Source organism: Tachypleus tridentatus, chromosome 7 (assembly GCF_004210375.1).
Source record: "Tachypleus tridentatus isolate NWPU-2018 chromosome 7, ASM421037v1, whole genome shotgun sequence".
In the NCBI taxonomy this organism is placed as follows: domain Eukaryota; kingdom Metazoa; phylum Arthropoda; class Merostomata; order Xiphosura; family Limulidae; genus Tachypleus; species Tachypleus tridentatus.
In genome coordinates this window covers 64,564,593-64,583,153 of record NC_134831.1, presented here as the reverse complement: position 1 = coordinate 64,583,153, position 18,561 = coordinate 64,564,593, and the positions used below count along the sequence as shown (strand labels likewise).

The 18,561-nt window shown below is 34.7% G+C and overlaps 1 protein-coding gene across 8 annotated transcripts in view; it reads right to left on the bottom strand.

The window, feature by feature from the left end:
* Positions 1-18,561, bottom strand: part of LOC143255837 (netrin receptor UNC5C-like) — a 247,732-nt gene that overhangs the window by 65,976 nt on the left and 163,195 nt on the right. For 5 of the 8 annotated variants that reach the window (XM_076512145.1, XM_076512146.1, XM_076512149.1 and 2 more), the window contains 2 exons: positions 10,045-10,212; positions 6,249-6,278 (listed from right to left, as the gene is read on the bottom strand). In XM_076512145.1, the coding sequence (XP_076368260.1) occupies positions 6,249-6,278; positions 10,045-10,212 (198 nt within the window). The remainder of the gene's footprint in view (positions 1-6,248; positions 6,279-10,044; positions 10,213-18,561) is intronic. The other 3 variants (XM_076512153.1, XM_076512147.1, XM_076512151.1) reach the window with 1 other exon arrangement.

Genomic DNA, 18,561 nt, shown 5'->3' with positions numbered 1-18,561 from the left:
ACGTTCACTTGACTTTTAAAGGTTTTCGATTTTGTTTTTGGCAAACATCACTCGAAGCTATTTATTTTCAATATTTCAGAAGTATGAAGCGATCCAGGCGTGCAAACGAGCGATTTTACAATCCATTACCTTTAAGGAAGTGAATTCTGTTGGTCGAGAAATTATACACTGTTTTTTTTAGTTTCAAGTAGAAAATTTTAAAAATCCATGTAGAAGAATTTACAAATGAGGAGAAGAAAACTGGATCGGCTTCGAACGTTCTGCTTTGAAGCAGTTTGTGTGTGTGTGAAGAAATATTTTTTGTGGATCTCTGCAGAGAGACTAATATTTTATATGGTGACCTGACCTGCAGTTTCAAAATAACAAGATTATTTATATTTTCGGACATATTTCTTTTGGCTTTGAAGATTTTGATCCCAAAGGCCACTCAAGTTTATTGTTTTGTTTGTTTGTTTCGCACCATTTTAGATATAAACTCGGTAAGTTTATTTGTTTGTTTTTTGCACAAAGCTACTCGAGGGCTATCTGTGCTAGCCGTCCCTAATTTAACAGTGTAAGACTAGAGGGAAGGCAGCTAGTCATCACCATCCACCGTCAACTCTTGGGCTACTCTTTTACCAACGAATAGTGGGACTGACCGTAACCTTAATAACGCCCCTACGGCTGGAAGGGCGGGCATGTTTGGCGCAACGGGGATGCGAACCCGCAACCCTCAGATGACGAGTCGTACGCCTTAACACGCTTAGCCATGCTAGGCCAAACTCGGTTAGAAGACGAAATTAAAGTCACTCAGATATGCAGAAGGTGGTCAGATGTAAAATAGTATTAATTAGAATTTCCTTTTCCCCGAATACAACAGCTTTTTACAATTAAGATGAAGCATTGATGTCATTAACGCATTTGTAGTTTTCGATATTTAATGGATGTCCAATGTCTTCAATCACTTCGGACGCATCAAGGGCACAGAGGCTATAAATATTGCCTCTAATCCTTTTTTTATGGTACGTTTATCTTAATTCTTTCTTACGTTTGTCACTGCCCATTACTGCCGACAAAGATGCAAACCAGGCATAGATCGAATTCTCTTTCTATATTTTGCTCTTACCGAAAAGTTGTTTGACAAAAAAAACTGTAAAACAAAGTCCCCAAAGTTAGCTCCAGTTTTAAAGGACGATCGAACAGACCTCAACCAGCGTTTGTCTTCATTCTACAAACAGGAATACTGATCAGTTGAGGAAACGAACAAGTGTCGGCTTCACTCGACACTGATTATTGATTTTGAAAATCCCATAGATGTAACGAGAATTCGAACAGAAGAAACACGGGGAAAGGCAGAGGGATCAACACAAAGTGTGCTTTGTAAAATCCAAGCACATCTTCTTTGTGCTATGAAGAATTAGTTCTAAAGTTTCGGCCGTTTTGTTTTTGTTTTCCATTTTGATTCACGTGGTCAGGCAGAAACTCTCAGTTCGGATTATAGCCATGCTTGTAAACAAACGTAACCCGAAGCAGTAACGTAATCAAGTGACTATGTCTTTCTCTGGATACATGATATTGAGAGCTTTTCTCTCCGTATATCGTCCTTCAATGCCATCTCCAATAATAAACATCTCATATAATGTATTAAGACTGCTTGCGTGTGAGTGCTTTGATCTGTTTTCGGTAAAACTGCGTCTTGTCAAAGGGATAAATAATAGGAATGATTCTCCTGATGTACCACTTAACAAGTGTATATAAATGTTTAAAAAAGTTAAAGGACTTAATTTACAAAATTAGTGTTTCATGTATATTTAATGAGAACCTTTTCTAAAGATCTTTATGGATCTATAGTTTTAATCAAAATTATGCCTTAAAACTGCCCATATTTATATAGCTACACGATGGCTATGTGTGTTAGCCGTGCCTAATGTAAGAATCGAGGGAAGGCAGCTGGCGAGGGAAGGCAGCTGGCGAGGGAAGGCAGCTGGTCATCACCACTCATCGCCATCGCTAATCCTAAAAGGACGAGCTTGTTAGGTGGGATGGCGATTCGAACCCATGACCCTTAGATGGCGAGTCGAACGTCATAACCAGATAAGAAGGATATGGATATTTACCGTTTCTCTGACTGGTTGCTGAAAGTGACAAACAACTTTAAAAAACAACAACTGGTATGTATATAGAAACTTGTAGTTAATGGAAAAATCAGAACCAATGCATGAGAAAATCGAATCACTGTTCTTTTTTTACTAGATACTGGTTTTGCTTGCTTTATTGTAAGAAAATGTGTAAAAGCTCCACAGTAGGGCTTCTAAAAGTAAAAACTTTATTTATTTATTTCTATTTAAGAAAAAAGTACCTACTTCGAAGTTTGAATTCATTAATCTTTAATGTAAACAAAATGATTGTTGAGTAAGTGTTTATTTTTAATATGGAATATTTATCATTTTATATAAAAAAACAACAACAAATAAATAGGCGACACCCTCAATTTTAGACTTAACGCTTACCCCTAAAATAATGTTTTAACATTGTGTTTTTCAAGTTCTTCACTGCTTGTCTCTATTCCTTATAGATTGGTAACTACAGATTTACGGAAGATAACTTGTCACATGAATCAATGAAAAGTGGGTTTCCTCTAGGGAGGATTTTGCGATCGCAGTGAGCGAGTTCGCTTCCTACCAACTAAAACATCCTATTAATTTACCACACATCGTAAAGTAGCAAATCCAGTAACATACATTTCCTATTAGTCCATCGGATGAACTTATCTTAAAAGCAAACAAACTGTTAATTATACGCCATATCATTGGAAATACTAGCTTTTTCTCCTGAATTACGAGGCCTGTTCAAAAAATACGCGGACTGTTTGAATTGCGCGGCTCCAGTTGGTTCCAGGGGAATCCACTTGGTGTCGCTAGATTTGCACAGATCAGCTGATTACGACGCCATTTCCCGATTGCAGATATCTTCATTTGTGTATTAGCTACGCGGTTTTAAGTGAAGTGCGATTTCTTCGTTTGGCGGATTTCAGAATGAATGACCTGAAGGAGCAATGACTTGCTGTGAAATTTTGTGCTAAACTTGGAAAATCTGCGACTGAAACTTTTGCTATGCTTAACACGGCTTACGGTGATGTTGCTATGAATCGTACGGCATGTTTCAAGTGGCATGAACGTTTTAAGGATGGTCGACAGTTCATTGAAGATGATGAGCGTCCTGGACGTCCTTCCACGTCAACTGACGACCCACACGTCGACGAAATCAACACCCTGATGCGGGCAAATCGACGTCTGACTGTCAGGGAGCTTGCTGAAGAGTGTGGGATATCAGTTGGATCTTGTTACGAGATTTTGACCGACAAATTGAAGATGCACCGCGTTGCTGCGAAATTTGTACCTCAGAACTCGTGAGTTTTTGGCCAAACACTCGATCACTGTTCTTCCCCACCTACTCCCTGACCTTGCTCCTTGCGATTTTTTCTTGTTCCCCAAAACTCAAAAGACCCTTGAAAGGAAGATGATTTGAGACGATTCCAGAGATTAAGGCAAATGCGACGAAGGAGCTGGAGGACATTATAAAAGAAGCGTACCAGGACTGTTTCAACAAGTGGAAACACCGTTGGGATAAGTGTGTGCGTTGGGGAGGAGAGTACTTTGAAGGGGTCCTGTAACTTCTAAATAAAGTACATTTTGTTTTATGACGTCAGTCCGCGTATTTTTTTAACAGCCCTCGTATACCTGTGTATTCAAAGTATAACCCTATTGATCATAGGTGTATATGCATTCATCTTTCTGTTGTACAAAAGTTTCCATCAAAACTCTCCATAAAATGCTTTTATCCATGCAAACTGAAACAATACCTTCTATCGCTTTAAGAAAATACATTTCTAAGCACTCATGGTCGTTATTATTATTATTATTATCACATTTATATCAGATGATTACATATTTGGTAATACACATATTATCGCACACGAAAATTGGGAAAAATAAAATACATTTTGTTTCGCATCCATAGATGGGTAGATTCTTCATACAAAACCCTTTGATTACTGGCTTTTGTTATAATTGATTATCGATAGAGGGCTTTTAAATTAATTTTATACCCAGTACTGTTCTAAACAATAACTTTATAAAACGTTGTGTTATGTCATGCAGAACGGAATAAAACCATGTGAGATAACTTTTACTGGTCATTGTCTTGCATGCATGAATGCCCTTTATATACCGTTCTTGTCTTGAAGATGTTATATATATATATATATATATATATATAAAACAACAGAGCCCTATGTTTCCATGTTCAGTTAATTGTTTAAACATGGTTAAAATAACTTACACACATAATTTTCAATAAACAATGTATTTCAAATACAGTTTTAACAATTTTATAACTAAGTAACTTCATGTTACTAACGCTTCAGCTTTTATATTCCTCAGGGTAGGTATTAACTGTGAAACGACTTATCCTGAAGAAGACGTAGGTGTTGATTATATTCTAGAGTTTAATCATCTTTGCTTATAAAATTTGTTTTTGTTTCAATGTTGCTAAGTTACATTAAGAATAACAGTTCCCTTCTTTGTGAACCTGACAATGACCGAAGAAGGTAGAAACGTTGTTCGCTCCTTTACGTAAAATATTTTCTCAACCCAAACGAGCCGTTTCTACATGTATATTTTTCTCTACAAGTGGGTTTTCTCAACATCACTGAATAGTTCCCTTCGATATATAAATATACTGCAATGCGTCTCTCTCTATATATATATAATATTAATACTAAACAGTCAAGTAAAATAAAACCAAACCAAAGAGAAGAACAGTGTTAACAATAGCAAATCCAAACCTCTGACTAATGGTAATTTGTTATAAATAAAAACAAGCCCAAACAAAAATTAAGAAATGGTTCACTAATCGAAAAGATACAAAGGGTACAAGTTATAACGTGAGATATAAAATGTACTATAGATTTTGGATGTCACTGAGGAAGTAGGACCCACATTGGAGTGGAGATACACCTTCTATTAGTCTTAACGTGCATTCGCCAGTCTCACATGAATAATGGGCACGGCATGGCCAAGCGTGTTAAGACGTTCGACTCGTAATCCGAGGGTCGCGGGTTCGAATCTCGGTCACACCAAACATGCTCGCCCTCCCAGCCGTGAGGCGTTATAATGTGACGGTCTATCGTTGGTAAAAGAGTAGCCCAAGAGTTGGCGGTGGGTGGTGATGACTAGCTGCCTTCCTTCTAGTCTTACACTGTTAAATTAGGGATGGCTAGCGCAGATAGCCCTCAAGTAGCTTTGCACGAAATTAAAAAAAACAACAACACATGAATAATAATTAAATAATAAAGTAATCAAAGAAATAGGAATATTTTTGTGTGGGCTTGGTTTTGTTTATATATATATATATATATATATACATTTACCTGTATTTTAGTTTTTATAGAAACTAACGTCGACTTATATAAGCTGATAATTATTTTACTGTAATTATTTAATTAATTAATGAAGGCTCTATCCAGACTTTTTTATATTTTTCGTAAATAATAACATTTGCTATACATTCACTTCCTATACATTTGTTTATTAAAACTAACATTTTATTAAAAACTCACACACTACTTTAGTTATAACTACTTTTCTTATGTAAAAACATTTTATTACTAAATACTTACACTTTGTTCAAGGATGTTTGTACAAGAATATGTTATTGTTGTCTGTTTGACGCGAAGCTACGCAAAATTATCTGCGCTATGTCCATCGCAGAAAATCTAACTCCAAATTCTTTGTACTGTAATTCCGTAAACTTACAACTGATTCCATAAAGGACTGCTTATACTGATCTAAATAATTTTGACTAACCAATCACTCTTAGCTAGTTATTTATAGCCACCTATCCATTTGACAGCCCTTCGCGACTACTCATTTATTTAATAGGTGCTTATAACAACTTTATATCTTTTGTATTCATACACTCGCCCTTGGATATGTATTTTTAGTCCTTTATTTCCTTAATACTTATGTGTAGGAATTATCCCTTTTTTATTAACTACTCAACTCTCTGTAGCCCCTCATATATTTAATTAATAAATTAATCAAATCTTTCATACGTTTGAATTTTTCGTAACCATTAATATCTATAAAATATAATATCTACTCATACTTTTAATATATTAGTCACATATTTTGTTTTCTGTAAACAATACATTTTATCTAATTAATAAATACTTAGTAAAGTTTACATTTTATCGGGTAACTACTTACCCCTGTTGATGATGTTTTCCTTCCTCTTATCTTAGTGCAGCATTAAAGAAAGGTTGCATTTTTTACATGTAATATAATTTCAATGTTTTAACAAATGTTGTAACACAGCTTAGTACAAAACAAAACAAAATCATAAATATCTACGTCTCCATTTACCCGAACACAATTTTAACAATTTTTAGTTAAAAAATATCTTTTACTCTTCAAGGATATCGGATAAGTTTTGTTGGAAATACCTTTGCATTATAAACGATTTCGAAATGTCTGTGCACAGAAATCACTTAAGAATTCTTACAGTCCCCAGAAATATCTAAACTAATTTTGTGAGAGAGCTCCTTATTGAAAATGTGCACAAAAAGTAAATATATTTTATAATTATGTACAGGTACATATTAGTAATTTTCTTCTACTTTGAACTGTTTAAGGCCTTTATTAAACTAGAAACTTGGCAGCTATTCTGAAAACAACAACAACAACAGAATCTACTTTAAACTGAAAAAAATTGGTAAAATAAGGAGATTAGGTACCTAATCATTCCCATTACTGTACAATAACATGGCTACAGGATGTATGAGTGCATATATTTAACTTAATACAGGGTCTAAAGTCAAAAGTGAGCTAAGCTTGAAGAAATCAGACAGTATTGGTTTTAAAGTACATAGAAATAATTAAGCTTTGTTCTGTCCTTATTTTGGTTGAAAATTCTGTTCATAATACATCTTTATGCGTATATAATAAAAAATATATAATCATACAAGATAATAACTCAACTAAAAAACATTCCGCGGGATTATATCGTCTAGTTTGTTTCCAGTTCACTATATGTAAAACTAAATGTTAGTTTCTTTAACTTTTGGTAATCGTTAACTATACTGTAGTTATCTATGTCAGAGTAGAGTACTAATTTCATAATTTTAAAGGTAAAAAGATGAATTACTACAGAATTATTAATAAATTAACGAAAAACACTGAGTAGACTGATGATACTATATAACAAGCTATATTTTGTACTGATAACAAAATGGTAATTACTTTTCTAATTACAAACAAGTTTCATGGCTAACGTAAGATATGTTGAAATAATAAGTTAATTTTAATGCAAAAAATTCCTGTAGTGAAGAAAGTGAAGTAATTTCATGTGAAATGTTTCCAATCATATATATATATATATTTATTATCGACAAGAAATTAATAGGCTGAGATTAAACTTAGAGTTTATATATCCTCATAATTCATGACAAAATCAGACAAACGCCATCACGCGGAAACAATTATTTTTTTTGTATTTATATGTCGATAAGATCATTTAAATATGCACTTTCGATGTTTGTGTGATTTGGTTAATTATATGCAACACAGACGCATAAGTCTTTATTGTAACTAGTTCTCAGTTCTGAAAATTAGTTTCACCACATGGTGTCAACAAACAGAAAAAACCTAATTTTGATCATTCTGGTATAAAGTTCATCGACTTACTTCAAATTGAAAATGAAATGTATGATATAACTTTTTTTATTTAATTTTATAAAATGTGGCTTCCTTATTAATGTAAATATAATACCGATAGATGGCGCGTTTTACAAATCGTTGATTTTACAAAGCAAAACAATTTCACGTACAACTTTGACAAATGTAAAGTGTATTATAGGGAACTTCTAAAACACGACTGCATAAACAGCACATGCCAGGAGTTCAGGAACCTCCTTAAACCTTAAAACCGATCGTAACTTGCTTTATACGAGCATTGTTTTCATCCTAGTTATCTTATCAAGTTCTATCACGAAAGAAATCGAACAACTCGTGATATAGGATTCGATCGTTGAAGAATACAATCTTTTCACATTAAACAGATGATTCGAGTATCTTCAACGGTAGACGCCTGAATCCAGAAACGACGAGGCTGTCTAACGATTCGATAAAGACGTAAGCACATAAAGTTCTAGTTAACGTAAAGGCTCAAGTCAAAAGGTTCGAATAATGATAACGTATCGCCATTTTCTCTACAGTGCTAAAGCAAACAAAGAAAAACGAAGAGATTCAGATAGAGATAGTACATCATCATTTTTTTATACCAATCGCATACGTATTCGTACCACTGACAAGTTATTGGCTCTACCCTCCAGATCAAATACGCTTCCAGTGCCAGAAATCTATTGTGATGACACGTATTCTTTCTTAAAAGAACTGAGAAAAAAGGGGAGAGAGTGTGTGTGAAACGAATAACACTGGAAAGAGGAGAACTGGTTTATTTGTCAAACTCGGGTACAATATTATAGATTATTGTTTCGTAGAACTCGATGAAACGATTTCAGTTTTGTATTAGAAACTACATGTACTAAGAAATAGGAGAGAGAAAGAGGGAGGTTCAGAAATCATAAGCTAGCTAATACTGAGTTACAGCAAAACGAGAATATAAACTAAAACTAGGAATTAGTCAAAACTTTGACCATTATTAACACGTGCTTTTCGAGCATCAACTGTTAAATCGATATCTAAGCTGAATTAAATTCACTAGCTACTACCGATCACTGTTGGCTGCTTAGATTAGACTATTGATACTGTGTTTTAATTATGGTATATGTACTTTGATTAGTTCTGGAACACATTATCGAACGGTTACAGTAGATAATGGTACCGAAACCAGAACCTTTAGACATGAAGTTTCCTATATATTCATTGAGCGATGCACGATATCGTGATAAGGGGTAAATAAAACGGATACCTCTCACTTTAAACCACTAAAGGGTTAAACACAAACTAAAAGAATGAGATAAAGAATAGAAATATAAAATTAAAGAAGCTGTAAAGAGGTTTTTTTAATTAAACGATTAAAATTTCAGCAAATAAAGGGATAATGAGGCAGGAGTAATTTGTATCTTTTTTAATTCTATTTAATCACAAGACCACAACACTCTTGGGTATTTGTGTTGTGTCGTTATGTTTTTGCTTGCTAAACGATATCATATTAAACACATTAACGTGATGATATGGCATGATTACTTCCCTCTAAAATTTAATTTTAGCTGTTTTTAAATATTTAGTGATTAAAAACGACCACTTCTTTTAAATAGTTATGTACGTTCAAAAATATTCATCCATCAATTTACGTATAATTTTGGGTTATAATAAAGTTATTGTACATTCATGAATATTATCATTTTCATATTGTTTTACTAAAATATTTATGAATGTTAAAGGTGTGGAAAACTTGTTCAAACTGGTAACTAAAAGCTTACACAAAGCTGTATATCTGCATTCTCGAGGTTAAAACATCGATATAAATATAACTATGATGTAACACCGTGAGATGTCGCTGTTCCTTCTCTTTTTGTATATTTTAATAAAACTTCATCAGAGTATGGGCAAGTAGCTGTTCAAGACTCAACAATGAAACTGACAAGATGTAAAACTAAGTGAAGAGTTAAAACTATCATCTAAAGTTTTATTGTAATATTACTCAACAAGTATTGCAACGTGTACTGTAAGAGCATGAAGACTACGCGAAGTAATATGTTAAGCTATATTTTATTTTTTTAGTCCAGCTTATTGGTGTAAAGGTTTGATGTCACATTTAGGGCTAGCCTCCTTGTGCTTTCTTATAACAAAGCTACAGTAGGCTATCTGTTGTGTCCACCAAGGGGGGATTCGAATCTCTGATTTTAGTGTTGTTCGTCCGAAGACTTGTATTGTCTCTCCGGAGGACTGTTAGCCTGCTATTTAGACAGAGAAAAACAGAAGACTTATGCTGTCCCACCGGAGGACTGTTAGCCTGCTATTTAGATAGAGAGAAACATACCAGGACATAACGTCGTACAGTCTGTCTTCTGTGCAGTCTCCCCGACACACTGTTCACCTTCGTTAAGCGGGGCAGGATTGCTACACAAACGTTTCCGGGTCTGAATCCCTCGGCCACACCGGCTACTGCATTCACTCCAGGGTGACCAGCTGGACCAGCCACCATTCACTAAAGTACAAAAAAAAACAACAATATATATTAGTAAATGAGTTACAACGTGGGAAACTTCCATAACTCGACTGCAGAACATTTTTTTTCGTACGCCCAGAGTAAAAAGTAGCAATAAACGTCATGAAGTAATATATAAAGTATCTTTCTTCCTTTCTTCCAGTACATTTTGGGTGTAAATGTTTGAGACGTATTAACAGAGCCTATCACTACAAATGCTTTTCATTGTTTTTTCACATTACTCTTACACTTAATTGGTCTATAACAAATTTCAAATCGGAGGCGTGTAAAAATAACACTTCTGATCTGAGTTTTATTTGCTAGGAGACACTTCGTTAATACCAGAATTATTTGACAACTGTAACTGAAATGCTATTTTATACGAAGCACAAAAAAAAAAATGCGATGTTATTTTCATATACAACTGGCATGAAATCCATAACAAACTAAACAAGAAAAAATATTAAAATATTATATGCGTACTACCACGATTTCAGATTCCGGTTTTTAACACTGTAGTGTTAACACTTTATCAACAGCTGTTTTCTTAGTGGTGAAGCAGAAAGAAGTTCAATATTAAAGTAGAACATGTTTAGTTTAGTTGGAACTTTTCTCTTTAATGTACAGGATGTTCGGAAAGTCACTGTACACTTATATGTTTATTAACAGACAAAACTGCACAGTGACTTTCCGAACACCCTGTAGAATAGAACATTTTCAAGGCTAAGAATCAGAAAAGCTTAAAACCAGTCAACGATGTGACTGAGATCTAAAAGTTGATAAATATTTATTTCTTCTTACAGAGGCATACAGAATTAACAATAATACGACACGCAGACACTGTGTGTAAACAGTCAATAATAGTGTTGGCTAATTTTATCATTATTCTCGCTTTTCGCGATTAGTACATCATTTTAATATTATATTATCTGATGTGCTAACTCATTGTTATTTTATCTTGTCTAAAGACGATCTAAATAGAATGACAAAACGTTGCATGGCCAGATTTATGTATACGTGTCGCGATTAGAACATCATTTTGATCTTGTATTCTTTAATGTGCCAAATTATCGTTATTTTCCTTTGCCTGATGACGATCTAAGTAGAAAGTCGAAACGTTGTATGGCCAGATTTACATACATGTGTGTGTTTCTCTGTAATAAACACTTCACAACAATGAAACACAATATTCATTATTATTATTATTAAAAGACTGTAAACTCTCTCACACCCAGGCCTCCCAGTGGCTCAGCGGTATGTCTGCGGACTTACAACGCTAAAAACCGGGTTTCGATACCCGTGGTGGGAAGACCACCGATAGCCCATTGTGTAGCTTTGTGCTTAATTCAAATCAACAACAACTCTCACATAGTAGTAATTTTGTGATGTGTTATTAACGTGACATAGCATTTCAACTCCTATCATTAAGCATACCAGCTATCTGATTCTTATTCAATTCAGGTTTCCACTGTGCAGAAATTTTAGTGTTTGACGAAGCTACCAAACAAGGATAGCTGTGTTACGTCAGCTTCCCTTTGTACTCCATGTTTTCTACATAAATGTATGATTATAATTATTTATCTACGCTGCACTTGTGTTGATATTTTTTTTACTAAAAGCTGCTTACTTACCTTTCCACGAATGTGTGTGTGTGTATGCGCACGCTCTCACTGAATCAATGCTACATAACAAGGCAACTATAATTTGAAACTTTTACGTTGTCATCGGCAGGGATATATAACTTTATACACAAATCCATTAAAACTGACGTTATACGAATTGATTTTGAAATTCAATTCAACTTATATTAGGGCCCATACCAATGCTACTGCATTGACGGAAACAATTTTAATGGCTGTATTGGATAACATCAGATATTATCGAAAAATATTCTCGTCTCTTGAGAATATTCTAACTGAAGCTTTCAAAATTTCAAATGAGGTTTATGACTGTGTAAAATGCACACAAACAAACAAATGCAGGAAAATACCCAGAGGAAGATATTAGTTTATGTGACTCAATTTTAAAAGAAAATACAACGACTTATGTTACTGCTATGTTCTTATGAATTTATAAATAACGAAGCTAAAGTTAAACTACTGAAAACAACGTTAATCAAAAGATAAACTGTAACTGTACCATTTTAGACTCTCAATCGACTCCAAAAAAAATTCAAAAAGTGAATTATTATGGATAATTTAAACCTTGATTTGGACAAAGAGGAAGTTTTCATTATTAAATATTGTCGCCATACATCGGATGGTTGAAATAGAGAAGCGAACATTGTTAATAAATGGACGTTTAATATTAACAATTAATGATATAGTTTCAAATTTATAAATCAAGAAATTAGGTTCTTACACATTTAATACATCGGGGAACTTTTTAATGGAAAACAACACAAACGACACTATGATCCTCTAAGAAAGGTTTTACTTACTTAAAGCTGAGTAATACGAATTCGGATACAATACCGGAAATTAATTTCTATACATTTTAGCTGATCTGTAGTTGTTTGAGCACGAAATACTCTGGTAATAATACTTTACTAAATATGACGATGGTTGTACTTTGAATTAGAATAGTCATAAAAGAATAATAATTATCCTGTATTTGTTACAAGTTTCAATTCATTCTACCTATTAAAACCAAGTGAATCGAAATGATAACGTTATAGTATGGAACATATTACTGTCTGTATGATATATAACGCCATACACAATTACAGTTTTAATTAACGACAATCAAAAACATTAATTTCTGTGGGCCTTAAAAAGTTTAGATAGTAAGGGTAAAATTGGAAGTAATACCGGGAGTATAGCACTCTTTATATGAACGATTTGTATATGTTCATGCAATGAACTGTCATCGCTGGTGCAAGTCCTAACGTTACGGAGGACATGTTTAGCATTTATATATTTCATTCATGGCAAATTCCCATATATTCTACAGTGCAATACCACCACGAATAGACTTATAGCAGTAATTATACGTTTCAGCGTTTCAGGGAAATATATATTTATAGAGAGACTGTTAGACGAAGCAAAGTCAAATAATACAACATTTCTACGAGGGAAGCCTTTGACGTTCTTCGTGTAAACCGTCTGGTTTGAATTTTGCACGAAGACTAGATGGAAAACAGCTAGTCATCATCACCTATCACCAACTCTTGGGCTACTCTTTTACCAACGAATGGTGGGATTAAGCATTACATAATAACGTCTCAACGGCTGAAAGGGTGATTCTCAGATTGCGAATCTAGACCTCTAATCAGTTGGCCATGCCAAGCTCATAAGTAAACGGAAAAATTCGCTTATTAAAGCGTTTATAACAACAGTAAGCTCCACAACCACATCCTAAGCTAACTTGGAGCAGCATCCTTATTGGCAAAATGAAGACTAAAGCTATGAAAGAGGATGTTATGACCTATAAAGGACATTACGATTAGGCTAAGATCTTCTTGTACTGGTAACACAATATTAGAGAATGGTTTGAGATAAATAAAAGCTACAAGCCAAACAATCACAAGATCAAACTACACCTCGAAAACAACGTATATTTTCCTGAAAAGGCATATATATTGAGTCTTGCAACACCAATGGGTTTTGTGTTTGTTTTGCTTACAAGAGATCTTGTAAAATTACGTCTACGTATGGTGGAGGGTTTTGGAAAGCCTGTCAAGACTTATGGTGCAAGAGAATGTAAGAAAAGTATATTTAATTAACTTATTACTAATTACTGTACTAATTACAGGGTTAATTTGAATTTTCGCTGTTGGTAGTTTGCTACGATTGAAAGTTAATATTAATTGACCTTATAATACATTGCAAAATCTTACTGCAGTGGAAACTGCTGTCTGACAACAGTATATTACCATGACCATCAGACTGAATGCAACTGACAATGCAGGAAGTATTTTAAAGAGCAGTACAAAACATATGATATCGTTCTTATAAACTGCAATTAATCTTAATAAACAGAAGTTTAATATATGCGTATATATGGTTTTTATAGAGCATGTAAGAGGTAACACCTGGACGAAAACCAATTTGAGTGAAAACGTTATAATCTTAGGCACTCATCTGTCAAGTTCAAGAATATATAGACCACAGCTTCCTACCGTATCCTATCCTTGAATCCTGACAAGGTGAAGAAGTCTGTGCAGAAACGAACCAGTCATCAGTTTGTTTATAGGCAAAGGAAAGTGCATTTTCACCGGAGGCTAGGTGCTGCCACCTAAACGTGGATGAATTGTGCATCCTCTAAAAAATAAAAAATAAATAAAACACACTCGTCTCGAATTGCCTTATTTCCAATTCAAACACGATTTGCAACAGGGCGTACAATTCATCTCACCCTACGGGCGGCCAGCTTGTGTTACACCGCACCCGGAGCCGAAAATGTAACCTTCAAGAAGGCAGGGGGCGAGGGACACAGCAGTCCTATAGCTTTGCCTACGGATAAAAGTTATTAAGAGCCTAGTTAAATCACTAAACATATTCCAACTTCTTTATGACTTTCGCTAGATACACGTTTATTTCAGTGCAGCTGTTGGGAAAATAACAGCCGTCTGTTCTGCCCTTAACGACAAGCTCTCCTGATTTATTGAGTTTTACTCTTCAAGCTACAATAACATGTCTCAGTATTTACGTGCCTTGAACGTAACCACAGTTTATTATATTGCGTTTCTTTAAATTTTCATATCATTTCGAGTAAGATCATATTTTTAAATTGTTATTGTTCAGGGTTGCAACACATAATTTTTTTTATTTTGAAAGTTAGGGTTTCGTTTGACGTGTACGAATCTAAAACGTTTTATTCCATGTGTGTTACTATACAGAATCTGAGCAAGTCATGTAATTTGTATTATTTTAATTTTTCTTTAACTAGCCTTCGTGTAGCTTTTCGCGAAATTCGAAACAAACAAATAAATCGAATTCATTTTCACACAACTGTTATGACAAAACAATTCGAACTCGACAAACTGGTTAATCTTGCACAGTGTGCGTATACGCCGAAAAAAAAAATACAAAATTCATGTGTTTACTGCAATGAGATTCTTACCAAGTCGGTTAGAATAACAGCACTGAATAGCAAATTGTTTTTTGAAACTTTTTCAAAAAAATCAGAATGCTAATAAGTTCAAATAACAGTTTGTTTGCTTTTCATTAAAGCTCTATGTTTCTAAATTTCCAAAATTTGGTAACATTGTGTTGGATGTTATATAAACCATATTTACATGAATTTCAGGTTTTGTTTGATTGTTTTTTAAATTTCGCGCAAAGGTACACAGGACTGTCTGCACTAGCATGTTCCTAATTTAGCAGTGTTAGACTAGAGACCAACCATTGCCAACTGTTAGGCTACTATTTTACCAACGAATGGAGGGATTGACCGTACCATTATATTGACCCCACGGCTGAAAGGGAAAGCATGTTTGGTGTGAACGGGATTCGGACCCACAACTCAGATTTCGAGTCGAGAGTCTAACCTGTTGTAAGTCTGTAAACGTAACACTGATCCAATAGAGTACTTGTTGTTGTAAACAAACAAACATACATACGTAGTATTTGAACAGCTACTGTGTTTGCAGCGTTTCAGCCGACTTGATGAGCTCTCTGGCGAGCGAAACGCATCGTCAGCAATGGATATGGCACACATAGTGTGATTGTAATAAAAACCGTAATGAACTGAATAAAAAACGTAATGATGAAAAACAGAACAGGCTTAACGTCGAATAACACGTACAATTAGTTATTATTACGCTTTGTCACCTTATTAAAGCTGTAATGCATTGCCTGGATAAAATGTGTTCAAATCAATACTGTGTTTACTGTCTCCAAGCGAAATGCATCGTTGGCAATAGTTTTTTTTCTGTTTTTGGAATTTCGCGTAAAGCTACACGAGAGCTATCTGCGCTAGCCGTCCCTAATTTAGCAGTGTAAGACTGGAGGGAAGGCAGCTAGTCATCACCACCCACCGGCAGCTCTTGGGCCGACGAATAGTGCTTTTACCAACGAATAGTGGGATTGACCGTCACATTATAACGCCCCCACATCTGAAAGGGCAAGCATGTTTGGTGCGACCGGGATTCAAACCCACGATCCTCGGATTACGAGTCGAACGCCTTAACACACTTGACCATGCCAGGCCATCGTTGGCAATGGATATAACTGACACAGTGTAGTTAAAATACTATTATACCCTTTTCTTCTTTTTCTTCAAAACCCCAAGCGACTTAATAAAATAATTATTATTAAAAATAGAACACTACTGTTCCAAGACGAATGCATTATAGTAGCGCTGTTGTCTCTGCTTACAATTACAGTTTTGTTTGTAGTATTACAGTCTACCTAAACGTACGTTTGATTCAATGCTTTTCTTAGATATATGTTTTTCGAAAAAAAAAATTCTGCAAGAATATATTTAATAATAACCTTCCCAAGTTTAAAATAATTAGTACATGTGAAACAGACGTATTGACACAAAACGTATAATTATTTAAAAAAAATCCATAACAAATACACTTGTAATAGTATTGTACTTGAGCTGGAAGTCTTAATTAGATGTCTGAATGCGAGTTTCATAAGATATGAAGCTTTACATCTATTACAAGCAGCCTATTAGCCCATACTCACTTCAAGTACATATATAAACATATACTAAGATGTTCTAAGAGCGGGCCTTCTTCCCCATTGAGTGATATGATTCTAAGTCTTTCAGTGTTTTGGAAGGGAGGATTGTCCTTACTGGAGAGGGAGGTGAAATCGACAAGAAATCTTGTACTTTTTTTCACACGCATTAAATAGCTCAACTTTAGCTAATTCTTAACATACTCTCTTCCCTGGTATCAGTGAATACCTCCTCTGTTGTGATATTGAAATACAGAATGACTGAGAACCATCCTCGAACTCATGAAAGATGTTTTGTACTTTATTTTAATTTTGCTCAAAGCTACAAGCTGGTTATCTGCACCAGTCATCCTTAAATTAGCAATGTAAGACTAGAGGGAAGGCAACTAGTCGTCACCACCGACCAATGAATATTGGGATTGAATGTCACATTATAACGCCTACCGCAGCTGAAAGGGCGAGCATGTTTGGTGTGATGGGGATTCAAACCCGTGATCCTCAGATTACAAGTCGAGCACCTTAACCACCTGGTCATGCCGAGCAGCTTCCAGGGATGAATGAGTTATATGCGTTTCTAATGTATTGCGAATAATCCAGTTTTCAGATTTTTCATCGAAATACTTTTGTTACCAGTAAAATATGTCATTAAATGTGAATTCTGCTTTTAACACACCATATATATATATATATATTAATTTCATAAGGATGCATATCCATAAAGTAACAATATGGTTTTCCAGCAAAGTTACACATTTAATTTTCAACTTACGACTAGATCAGAGGGAAGTAGTTTAGATAATAACAACCATCACTAATTCTTTAGCTTCTAATTTGATCGTCCCTTTTAAAATGCACCAGATATCAAATCGAATTTTTGCGGCAATCAGTCTCGAATCACGAATTCTCTGAATTCACAATCAGGACACACGAGAGGTGCAATATTATTATACAGCATAACTCTAGAAGTTAGTGAGAGAAAATCAGATCCAAAAATAAAATGTTGTTATGATGTATCAGGTATTATTTAAAAGTTCCAACAGACACTCACTATATTATCTGTGCTGGAATAAAGCAATTTAAAGTATTTTTAAACTATTATATTACTGCATTTTGATAACTATACTAGAAGTTAATATTGATAATGTATTTCATATACTAAATATAATTACTTTTGACGCTGACCTTCTAAAGAGATTTATCAGATTTTAATAACTGACTACGATTAAAACGTTCTTTGGTTAAAAAGTACAAGAAGAAAACATATGAACAACTACTACTAAATTAACGAGGAAATATTTCTCCATGGTGGTAGGTCGCTGTTCTCAGAATGTCCTGTCTGACCTACAGTTTCCCAGTTTTACTCATCGTGATCATTCTTTTAAGAGTTAAAACCCATCAGACAGTAACAAGTGTGCCAGTTTTATGAGCTTCGTCCAGGTTTCGGTAACCTCCCCGAGAAACAGCGAAGCACGTTTGCCCCGGGCGGTCGGCAGCGGTAGGCGGCAAACAGGGTTTGTTTAGGTTGAAGGATGGTTAGTCCGTCTACTTGACACAGCGGCGGGGTGTCTATTGTTGGGCCAAAAATCAACATTGAAACAGGTTTGTACTTTAAAACAAACGGTGGGTTTCTTCTATAGGTAATAAGCATAAGCACAGGTCTATTTCATCTTGAAAGCAATGCCGTGATTTTACGTATATATACACACACGCACAGGAT